This window comes from Epinephelus lanceolatus, chromosome 23, assembly GCF_041903045.1.
Source record: "Epinephelus lanceolatus isolate andai-2023 chromosome 23, ASM4190304v1, whole genome shotgun sequence".
Taxonomy (NCBI): Eukaryota; Metazoa; Chordata; class Actinopteri; order Perciformes; family Serranidae; genus Epinephelus; species Epinephelus lanceolatus.
The window spans coordinates 34,534,830-34,547,480 of record NC_135756.1 but is presented as its reverse complement, the minus strand read 5'-3'; the positions used below and the strand labels follow the sequence as shown (position 1 = coordinate 34,547,480).

Here is a 12,651-nt window from a genome sequence, read left to right as displayed (position 1 = left end):
CAACCTTGTATGTGTTTCTATATTTAACCTAAATATAAATCGATCAAATCAAATGTCCTGTTGTTAAAACAACCTGGTGGATTAATTCAGTACAAATGAATATAGTCCGCGCTTCCTAACCCTGCATAACCCACTGCATCAACACTTGGTAAAATTCAATATTCGCATAGTGAAGCTGGCAGCAACCTCATGCTGCAAATAGCAGGTAAAAAATCCTCACTCCACCTATGTTACATGTTGTGTCCTTGACCGATGTACTTCGACTGTAATACTAAATCTAAGACAGCTGCCAAAATGAACACTGGAAGGTGTGCCCCAGTACCTCCAACAATTATAGACCAGTGCTATTTGTATGAACAGAAGCCATATGGGTGGATGAACAAAGACAGCAATCATTCCACCTATCCATGCTACAGCAGGATGCCTCATTACTGAACTTTTAATCATCAAAACAACAAATCAGAACACCTACACTTACAAAAACATGTTTATTTATGGTCTACTTACATGTCTGTTATTAACTTCGCACAAATGGATGAGTGGACTACACCATCAGCAACTGTACATGAGAAGTTTGCACCACATGTCCCATCTTCTCCAATAATTATCTGAAAAAAAGAAAAAAAATGGTAAGTGTCTTCTCACATCAGGAATTTTGGAATAACTGTTTAGCTTCTCACAAAAATTAATCCTGCTGTTGTGTCACACTGTTAAGTGAAACTGTCAAATCTCTGTTGTCTACCCAATTTGGATTTTCCAGTTCTGTCTTATACTTGGGTCCTTGCCATTTCTAACTTCACTGTCAGTGGATAAAGATAAACATTCTTCATAACTTAGGATATCACCAGCTGTAGTGGGTATTGCTAGTGCAGTGACAAAGACCTGATCATTCCTCAGTTTTAACACGTGTAAACACATCCTGTCTGGTTTTGTTTGCGCTTGCTGGTTGCCCAGTACTGACCTCTGCTTTAAAAACTGAACAAGTATACATTTTTTTAACTTCACTGGATCTGACACTGTTTTGGTAAGCCTGTACTGCTACACTCAAAGAATTACAAGGGGGGCAGTGCGCTCTTTAACTCTTGCTTTTACTTATTTCCCATTCTTGTCTGTACAAGCTGTGCAACAAGCTTGTTGCCAATATCCAGCAACTTCACACAGCCATTGAAAAACAGAGGGTGAACATTCCACAGGTCTGCAAATTTTAGAGTGGCCTTTTACTGTGACCATCCCAAGGCACACCTAAGCTTTAAGTTACTGTTTAATCAGCATCTTGGTATACACACCTGTCAGGTGGATAGATTATCTTGGAAAGGGAGAAGTGCTCATTAACACCGATTTTAAGAAAATAGGCAACCAAAATTTGGGAGAAATATATCCATTGAGTTCATTTAAAAAGTCTTTGATCTTTAAGTTAAACTTGAAAAATGGGAGCAGAAACAAAATGTTGCATTTAAATTTTTTTCAGCACAGTTTTGCTCTTATTAAACCTTGTCCCTAGTCAGTCAATAAATCAATATGTCAGCTATTTTCCATGGAGGGATTTTATTTTGAAAAATAAGCTTTGTCTGGCCCCCCAGTAAACCATGGTCACCATCTGGGAGCTTTTATTTTGAAAACCCAGCCAACACCATAGCCACCAATGTGAGTTCCTGTTACCTGATTGGTGCATTACCCAGAGAAGTTTAGAGCTGAGAGATAAATTTAGAAAAGCTGGAAGCTGAATTGTGATGTGGTCAAAGCTGGAAACTGAGATAAATTGTCCAAGCGGGCGGAAAGAAGAATTGCTTTGTAATAATATCACTGCCATTATAAGAAATGATGAGCACAATTTTGTTTTTTAAAAAAAGTATATATGTAGAAAAAATATTTAGAAAAAGGTGAGAGCAAGAGAGAGAGAGATAGAAATATATTCAGTAAAGGTCTTCTGGCTGTTGTTGGATTCTTGTAAATTGTCACACCTACAGTGTGTTTTTCTGATTACTGATATTGGTACCCAGTACTTGTGCCAGAAAGACAGTTAAGTTGTGTATAATTTCCATGTGTGTTATATCACCTGAAGCCCCTTGTCAAACCAGCGATTTCCACTGTACCACTGGCTGCCTCCTCCATGTAGGATCTGACGATGAGCACTGATGCGATACATCTCATTAGACTCTGAGGGCATCGCTCCATCCAGACACACTGTAAAGATGCTGCTTTGGATAGCCAACACTGACTCTTTGTTGGTCTCATCTAAACACAGCAAGGACATGCACACAGAGCAAACATTATGTTATAAGACTACAACAGTCGACAAATCAGTCATAGATATTTTCACAATATATACTTAAAACTGTTTTTTTTAGTTAAGACAAGCATGATCTGATGTATGATGTTCTATCTAATGCTAGTGCTAGTGCTAGTGAAGCAAAGTCAAATAATCTGCATGCTGTTTTTCATCTCTAGCTTGTTGGCTTGTTGGGCGTGAAACATGATGCTTGAAAAAAAATAAAAATATGATATGATGATATGTGTGTGTGTGTGTGTGTGTGTGTGTATGAGGGGTCAAACGTATCAGCGAACACACACACACACTGCATTCACTGTGTACTTATACGTGTAAATTGCGTGTGCAACCATCACCGTGTACTTGTTACACATGCAATGTGCGTGCAATGCCTGCACACGCCTAGATGTGTGGTTATTAGACATGCGTGCGTAGACACGTCATGTAATCAGAGGGGTCAAAAGTGTCAGCTGTTGAAGCAACAACGCATCGTGCTACGGACATGTGACACGTAGCATCGCTATGCTAACTAGCTTGCTATGCTAATCAGATGTGCATGCGTAGACACGTCATGTAATCAGAGGGGTCAAAAGTGTCAGCTGTTGAAGCAACAACGCGTCGTGTTATGGACATGTGACACATAGCATCGCTATGCTAACTCTTCTAATCAGATGTGTGTGCGTAGACACGTCATGTATCACAGGGGTCAAAAGTGTCAACTCTTGAAGCAACAACGAGTCGTGTTACGGACGTGTGACACGTAGCATCATTCGGACGTGCGTGCATAGACACGCAGGTGTAGTGTATGTGTAGCGTTTGTAACGCGCTGTGCACGCATACTGATAAGACGTGTGAGCGTCTGCTGTCAGTCACAATCACTACCTGATTCCTTTTCCATGGCGACAAGAAAAAACACAGATCCCAAAAACTCGATATCACAAACCACCAGCAAAGATAGTCATAATGATAAAATGTCAACTTCTTTTGCATTACAAAGAAGCAGCAAACAGGGTTGTCCACTCCCTGCCCAGCTATTTGTCCTAGCATTAAAGCAGCTGGCACAAGCAGTAAGACCAGACCCAGATATAAAAGACATTCAAGTGGATCAATTAACTCACGCAATCAGCCTATTCAGTGACTGTATCATTTATATCCTAAGGACCCAGCCCAATCAGTTATCAAGTTACAAACTCTCCGAACAATTATAGCAAAATGTCCAGCAACAAGATGAACTAGGAAAGGAGTGAATTACTCCTTCCGACTAAATTCGATCACAGAGCTCTTTACTCTGGCATCTCTCCATTTAATGCATGTGGAAAGGTCATGTTTGTATGTGTGTGTATTCTGGGCCTGTGTGTGTGCAATGTGTACAATAACAGGGGCCCGGTTTACATCTGGTATTAACATGCGTTCTAGGTGATTGGAACATAAGTGGTCAGCTCTAAGTACAGGCGCGAATGCACCAAATGCGTCCTGAATGTCCTGGGGCAAGGAGGGGCTGCTAATCAATACACAGCAGGCAGCTCTACAATTAAGATTTTACTCATTATTAATAATAAAGGCACCAAGTGTGCGTATAGCACAACAAACCTCCCGTCGGTTAAAAAAAAAGAACATATTTGGTTGTTGCAAATGGAAATGATTAATGTGGCTATTTGCATATTGAGCAGGGGAGTGAGATTCAATCACAAGTGGCCACTTAAAACACATGTGGAGACACATTCCAATGCCAGGTGACAGACTTGAAGCTGTCCACTTGTGTTGGGATCACCAAGGATGCATGATAATACCAGGTGAAAACAGCCTCAAAGTTCAGTAGTTCTACAGTATGACTTGCATTATAACAGAGTTGTTCTCACCCTTGATGAGGTTGTTGTAGGTTTTGCTCCAGTTGTCACGACGCTGGGTGGTGAGGATTCCAACAGGCTCCATGTTGGTCTGTAGTGAGGAGTTGCAGATCCTCTCCAGCTGAACACAGAGCTGATCAACTGTCAGTGGACTCCCATCACTGTTGTATGCTTCCATCACAAAGAACTGAATCCAAAGGGAAGAAACATGAAAGCAAGACTGGGTTACCACCTGAGCAAAACCCCCAGGAGCAAAGACGCTCAGCCCTCCCAATGCCTTAGGTTGTCAGTGAGCAAATGGTGTTGTGGTCATTTGATTTACAATTTTTAATTGTAATTACAACTTGTAATTAATAAACTGATTAAATTTCACTCTGACCGCTGGTTAGCAAATCAATTCATTAAGACTCCATATGGATTTATTCAACCAAAACACAGTTTTAGTGATTGTTAGAGGAGTGGACTTATTGACTAGATGACTGAAAAGACTAACATCTCAGTTTTGGTGAGTTTTATTTTGTTTCTGTTGCATTTCAATGGGGTGTGTTTTATGATGAGTTACCAGGACAATTAAGCTAATGTTAGTGTTAAGTTTTCCTGCGTTGATCTCCAGACCATGGTCAGAACCATGAGGAGACTTTGTTTTCTTCTGAGCTGCAGTTGGTACTCTGAAGCAAATCCCCATTGGTCCACTCAGCAGTTGATAAAAAAGACATGGAAATGTCTGCTGGTCTTAAGGAGCTGCAGCATTTATAAGCACACAAACTGAAACAGTACTTCACATTTACTTTTGACATCTTCAGTCTGTCGATTGGTCAATAACGGATGGTCACTCTTGCTCAGGGCCGAGCTGTGGCTGGTTTTGTAACCATTGTTCATACCGTAGAGAGCTTCACATATATTAGTAAACTGTAAGCTCTTCACTCAGCTTCATTAAGACTCCTATGAGCCTCTCAGAGTCTGTACATGCATCTCAGTGCCCTGAGAATTCCTTGATTTGAATCAGAATCAGCTTTATTAAGTACTTGTGTACATACAAGGAATTTGACTCCGGTAGACTTGCTACCAGAATTGACATAAGTACTCAGATTTAGGCAAGAAGTGGAATACAGAATATACAATATACAGAAAATATACAACTATACATCAAATATAAAAAAATATAAAAAATTATAAAACAAAAAATATTATAAAAAAATATATACAATGTACAAGGATGCAGTGCCACTATGTGACTGTTTAGGAGTTCATCAGAGCAACAGCCTGGGGGAAGAAACTGTCTTTGTGACGGGTGGTTTTGGCGAACAGTGCTCTGTAGTGCCTACTGGAGGGAAGGAGTTTAAACAGATTGTGTCTGGGGTGTGAGGGGTCTACAGTAATGTTTCCTGCCTGTTTCCCTTGACATGTACAGGTCCTCGATGGAGGGAAGATCAGTACCAAAAATCCTCTTTGCACACCTGATTGTCCTTTTCAGTCTGTTCCTGTCCTGTTTAGTGGCAGATCCAAACCAGACAGTGATGGATGTGTAGAGAACAGACTGGATTATGGCTGTGTAGAACATGATCAGCAGTTCCTTGGGCAGGTTGAGCTTCCTGAGCTGTCGCAGGAAGTACAGCTTCTGCTGGGCCTTTTTCCGGACAGCGTCCATGTGGGAGGTCCACTTCAGGTCCCGAGAGATTGTGGTACCGAGAAACCTGAAGGTGTCCACAGTAGACACTGTGCTGTTGAGGACGGTGAGGCGGGGCAGTGTTGGGGGGCTTCTCCTGAAGTCCACTGTCATCTCCACAGTCTTGAGCGGGTTCAGCTCTAGGTGGTTCTGACTGCACCAGAGGACCAGCTGCTCCACCTCCTGTCTGTATGCAGACTCATCATCACAGTCCCGGATTAGACCGATTACCGTGGTGTCGTCCGCAAATTTATTTGACATCATCAAGAGATTTCGATTCACTTTAATCTCACATTCAAAGACAGTGCACTGACTGTCCAACAGATACAGCCGATTACCTAACATGTTGCAACAGGTATGTTCTGTATAATCAAGAGAGCATAATTAAATCAAGAAGGCCCAAGAAAGCTACAATTGATTTCTCATCATCTTGTCGTCTGAGTGTAGGTATAAAGATGCTTGCTTGCTGACTCCCAAGCAGATCGGCTAAAAATTGCCACAACACCATGTTTGTTTTGTTGCCATAAACTTCACGTTTGTTGAACCATAGGGTTACTGTAGCTGCCTCCCAAGAAAGAGTGACAGCCGCTTAGTGTACAGCTGCTTAGCCCGCAGAGAGCAGGGGCGATTGCTCTGAGACAACAAGGGAGGCTGAACTTCCCCTAAATTTTCATAGAAGAAATGGTCAAATATGCACTATTGAATTTACATTTAAATAAGAATTTTCATTGCATTAAACATGCACTAGGATGACTATGATGTTCAAACGTCAGCTGTTTATCACCAGTTTTCAAACGCGATCTCCATGTCATACATTCTCGTGTCAGCATGGTGGATGCAGAGCCTCCAAGCATTCCTATGAGACTACGCTGAGCAGGTTTTTTTCATGCAGCAAAGCGAGACAGTCATTGGATAAATGTGACAAAATCATAACTTCCAGGGAGGCTTAGCTTCCATGGGACCTAATGGAGCAGTAGGTAGGAGAGGATGCTCAGTGTATGCATGATGATTGGAGGAATTGTCGAAAAAGGCTGAACCCCTTTGTGATTAACAGAGCTTTTGAAATACACACTGGCATCGTCGCATTTCGAGCTCAGTCCCATGCGGATATTTGCGAGTGGAGCCTTCTGACAGAGTGTCGTCTGGAGTTCCTTATTTCCAAAAGCAATATAGCTCATTTTCACCGTTTGTACAATACACACACAACACACACTGTAAATAAGGGTTAGGGTGTTTAAACCCATCTGAAAATCTCTGAGGTGTGTTTTGCTGTGGTTCTATGGCATGAATGTGGTTGAAAAATAGCTTCAATTGAATGTTCCTTTTATAAGTTACTACCTCACTACAATATGACAAATTTTCTGATGTAAACTTAAAATGAGCTTCCCCTGTTTGAAAGACCAGCATCCGCTACTGGTAGAGAGAGACTGCAGGGACATAGATCCAGCAAATTTTTTTACATCTAACTCTGTGAATTAAGGATTAAGGAGTGGAGTGCCAAGCAAATCCCCAGCGCTCCACTCAGCAGTCGGTAAACAACACACAAAAAAATTCTGCTGGTCTTGAGGAGCTGCAGCACTTACAAGTACACAACTAAAGCTCTATTGTATATTCACCCTTGATATCTATATAACCCTGCTAAACGTGAACTCACCTCCACTCCACTCCACTATCTCGCTCATGCTTGCTCTACCACGCACACCTTACGCACACCTTACGCACACCTTATGCACACACACACACACACACACACACACATACTAACTGTGCACTGAGCTTTTCTCCAAATAAGTTATGCTACTCTTGGAACTTTAGTCTTGGGTCAGTAAAAGAGAGAAACTTGGATTGGTGTACGATTATGTTTTCCTATTAAGGAAAAGACAATAGGTGTAAGAATTTGCCATTTTATTTCTATGTCTCAGAGTCTTGTGTTGCTACTAACATGTCTCATCTTCCCCTTCCCTTTTGTGTCCAATCTCTGTCATGCCTGTCTTATGTCATCACACCTCATCTTCCCCTCAATCTTCAATTTGTAGTCAGCCTTATTTCCTTTTGTATAGCTTTCAGTGGGCACACATCCACCTGTTCGCACTCGGTAATAACAAGTAGTGTAGTGTTGTAGTGTCGTGTTTTTTTACAAACAATAATCAAGGTTGAAAGTGGAATTAAGCTTTTTAATCATAACATTCATCATATTTTATGTTTAAGTTGAATGTTAATCAAGAGCACCAAGAGTCCAATCATAAGCTCTTTGTGCTGAAATATTTTATTACTGTGTGATTAAAGTTTATTAAAAATGTAATCTGAGCAAAACCCAAATCACTTGGAAGAAAAAAACCCACTGAACAACTTTAAAAAAAAGAAGAGAGAAGCTGTTTTGACAGCCTGACACAGGCTGGTACAGGGACATGCCTGAGGGGATAGGTCATCTTGAGATGCAGCCAAAATAGGGCTATGCTGGGAAATTAGGGAAAAACCAGGGATTAGATCAGATCATTTGAAGTAACGATGACCAATTGTTGAAAAAAAGAAAAGAAAAACATTACCATGGGTCACCAATAGTTTCGAACATATGATTGGTTCAAATCTGAGGGAGGTCCCTGGGGTTTTTAAGACAAATGCATGCAGTTGACTTATTGGTCCAGAGGAGGCATAAGAAACCACTGAGGAGAGGCAGCCGGCTACAGCTACCTGCCATTGCGCTGTCAAATGTGCGATCGCTCCGGAATTAGTCAGAAGAACCTTCCACCCTCTTAAAGTGCGATCAGGACTACCAACAGACCAGTCTCTTGTGCTTCACTGAGACCTGGCTTACCGAGGACATAGATCTGCAACTGGACAGCTTCAACATTGTTTGTTTTGACAGAGACGCAGCAAGAACCAGAAAATCGATTGGGGGCGGGCTCTGTATGGCTGTCAACAGTAAGTGGGCTACAAACATTACAGTGAGAGAGACCGAGAGCTGCAAGCACTACGAACTGCTGACAGTGTCCTTCAGACCACATTATTTACCCCGAGACTTCTCCCAGTTGACTGTGATTTTAGCATACGTTCCAGGACCTGATTTTAACAAGGCAGCAGAGCGGATAGCTGACAGCTATCACAAAGCTGCCAATCAGACTGGAGCGCAGCCTGTGTTTCTCCTGGGGGATTTTAATCGCTGTGACATTACCTCACATCTGCCCGACCTGGAGCAATATGTCACCACTCCCACCAGAATGAACAATATACTGGACCTGTGCTATGGAAATATCTAGGGATACACAGAATATTCGGTAACCGAATATATTCGGCCGAATATTGCAAAAAAACACACATTCGGTATTCGGTGGAATAAGTGAAAAGCAAGGCCGAATAATAGCGGCGAGTTTTGATAACGCAATCAAACAGCTTGCGGTGATGGACGGAGTAAAATGTCGGCAGTGTGGCGATATTTTACTCCGTCCGTCACCGCACTCGCATTTGAGACTAAAAATAGTTTTGTGCGAGCAAAATAAATCATTCAGCACGCTGTGCGAGTACAGAATTCAACCAGCAGCAGAAACGAAAGGCAAATCCCACCGGTTGTGGGTTGAACGGGGGTCACAGACACAGACAGGAATACGTATTCCTGTCAAATACGGCAGCCATAGTGCTCTGCAGCGCAAGATAAGGCTTACCGGCGACGGAGAAGTCTGGCTCCAATAATGTCCTCTTCTTGCAGTCATGACTGCCCAACAGTACCTGGACAGCCGAGCCGTGGCAGCACACAGGTATGTGACGTGTCAGAGGACAAAACGAGCCGTTCACATTTCTCTCTTTGTGGCAGGTAACGGTCCACAAACCTCACCGCACTTTAGGGACTGTTCTTTACTTATGAAGGGACTGCTCTTTACTTGTCAGGGGAGGAGGGTGGCTGGTTGATTTTTATTTCATTTATTTTGATCCCCCCCTATGTTAATCACTTATTGATGCTGTTTTTGAAGTATGAACAAGTCAATAAGTAATTTATTCCATTGAAATATCATTGATGTATTATAGACAAGTGATTTATCTTTTTATAAATGACAAAAGGCACATCTGTCTCATTTTTGCTGTGGTATTGTGATACTACTCAGAACCGTGATATTTTCACTGGTATCGTACCGTGGATCCCAATTTTGGTACCGTGACAACACTAATCTGGAGGGGGTTTATCTGCAAAAACTAATGAAAAACTAAACAGCGGTATTCGGTATTTGGCTTCCGCTTCGGCCACAAATTTTCATTTTGGTGCATCCCTAGAAATATCCGAAACACATACGTATCAAAGCCATGCCCCCCTCTCGGCCGGTCAGACCACAACATCATCCTGCTGCTACCAAAATACAGATCACAGCTTAAAACAGGTGAGACAATAACAAAACCCATTAAAGTCTGGAATAGTGAAGCAACTGAAACGCTCTGAGGTAGCTTTGACAGGCTGCACAGACCCTGCCTCTTTTGCAGAAGAGCTGAACACCTTCTTCAGTAGGTTTAATCAAAACAAAGCATCAGATAGCTTTAGCTGCCAGACTCTGACCAACAATCAAGCCCTTACTGTTGATGAGCAGCTGGTGACCTCCATCTTACAGAGAGTAAACCCACACAAAGCCTCTGGCCCTGACAGGCTCAGGGGCAGGGTGCTCAAAGGCTGTGCTGCGCAGTTGGGTGCAGTCATCACCAGACTGTTTCAGCATCTTCTGGACTCTGGTTGTGTTTCCAGACAGTGGAAGGAGTCCTTAATAATCCCCATCCCAAAAAAGGCGCGTGCAAAGGACACTAAAGACTTCAGGCCCGTGGCCCTCACATCAGTGCGTTGCAAATGCATGGAGGGAGTTGTGTGTGACTTAATGTCACATATGCTGTCTGAAAAACAATAACATCACCTGTAGGGAGGGAATGAGTCTTTTTAAATATGCTGATGACATGGCCCTGGTGGCCCACGTGGACAGTATGGAGGCTCTCACCCAGTACCAACTGGCAGCCGACGACCTGGTCACAAGTTTTAGTGAGAAATCACTAGAACTAAACATTTCAAAGACTAAGGAGTTGTGCTTTGTGGGAAGAGAAAGAGCAGCAACTACATTTCAGCTTTTTAAACCTTTATTTATTCAGGGAGAGCGGGTGGAACAGATGGAGTGTTTTAAGTATCTGGGGACACAGATGGACACCTGCCTGTCCTTCCAAACACACTCTGACACAATCTACAACAAAGCACTCCAGCGCCTCCATCTTCTCAGGAAGCTAAGAAATTTTAATGTTAGTTAAAAGATTTTAATGATGGTTTACTGGTCACTCAATGAATCCATTCTCACCTTCAGTATCACATCTTGGTACAACTTTCTCACTAACAAACAGAAAACTAAATTCTCTCGCATCACAGATCAAGCCAGCAAAATAATTGGCTCACCACAAACTCCACTGTCCCATCTGTATGAGCGCTCTGTTATCAGGAAGGCCACCCTGATTACAGAGGAACCCTCTCATCCCCTCCATCATTCATTCAGTCTCCTCCCATCAGACAGGAGATATAAAGTCCCGCTGGCCAGAAAAACAATCTATAAAAAATCATTCATTCCAAATGCAATAACAGCCCTCAACAGTAGAGGAATTTCAGTGCGCCGGTCAGTGCGAATACTGCTGGTCCTTTTCTTTTATGTATCAATGTGTGTTGTTTCTTTTCCATCCTATGTGTTTTTTAGATTCTTAGGTCTTTTTATAATGTCTGTAAAGTCTTGCACGTGTAAATGTTATGTTGAGCCCTGTCAAAGAGGAATTTCTGGTACCATTTGGTTTAGACAAAAAGTATCTATTCTATCCTATTCTATTCTGTTCTATTCTGGTTTATGGACTGTTACTTTTGTAAATAAATAAACCTTTTTGCAATGGATTTTGGTCAGTTTCTGGGGTCCTATCTTTTCAGAGTGCTTTTGAAACTTCATTGAATCAGCTCAGAATGCTTTTACAAAATATTGATCAATGCCACAGTTTCACTTCATGGTCACAACAGTAGATTGTCAAACAGGTTGCAAGATCACTATTAGATGCAACTTGATCATATTCTATTATTCTGATATCCAGCACTTCAAAGATCTATAGCTGATTATGATGTTTTTATTAGAGCAAATGCACACAAAGACAAATTACAAACAAACAAGCATGCATATCTGACATGCAGCAGACACCTGTCGCCACTGTGTAAGGGTAAGAGTTTGACAGTTGGATTGGTACCCAATCATCAGTGATGCAGATGACTGTACCAGACTACTGGAGTGAAGAGGGAGCTGTACCTGAAGGTGAAGTACTTGACTGATCTATGTTCAAACTCTCAACTATGGTAACAAGTAGTGGGTAATGGCTGAAAGAATGAGATCTTGCTGAAATTATCTTTCTTTGCAGAGTGTCTTGACTTAGCCTTAGAGACAGGGTGGTGGGGAAGGAAGTTGTTTAGCAATGACTGTACAATAGTAATGCAAATGTTATAATATGTATAGTTCTAAATGGAGCAATTTTAGCCCACTATTTTTAAACTATAGGACATTACACCACCTTTAAAAATTTTAATTATCACATTGTTTTCCAACAGTGGTATTTCCACCATCCTCCAGTTCGGTCTTTGTTACATTTAAAGATCGTAAATATATGGAATATTATTTCCATGTATTAATTGTTAATGATTTCACATAATTCATAAGATCCTTTTCGAGATTAACAAATCACTGGTAAAATGTAAGGATTTCTTTTCAAAAGAAAACATAATCTGGCAGGTGTAGGACAAATCCTTGTCTCTCATTGGCTCTGCTCTGAGCGTTCATGTGATTGATCATAATCACTTGAGAGATCCTCATTTTACCTCTTACACTTTGCTG

General features: G+C 41.6%; 1 protein-coding gene across 1 annotated transcript in view; it reads right to left on the bottom strand.

The window, feature by feature from the left end:
• Positions 1-12,651, bottom strand: part of LOC117249434 (carnitine O-acetyltransferase-like) — a 39,888-nt gene that overhangs the window by 12,054 nt on the left and 15,183 nt on the right. The window contains exons 6-8 of the mRNA XM_078165303.1: positions 4,129-4,303; positions 2,057-2,235; positions 508-608 (exon numbers count right to left, since the gene is read on the bottom strand). Coding sequence (XP_078021429.1) covers positions 508-608; positions 2,057-2,235; positions 4,129-4,303 — 455 coding nt within the window. The remainder of the gene's footprint in view (positions 1-507; positions 609-2,056; positions 2,236-4,128; positions 4,304-12,651) is intronic.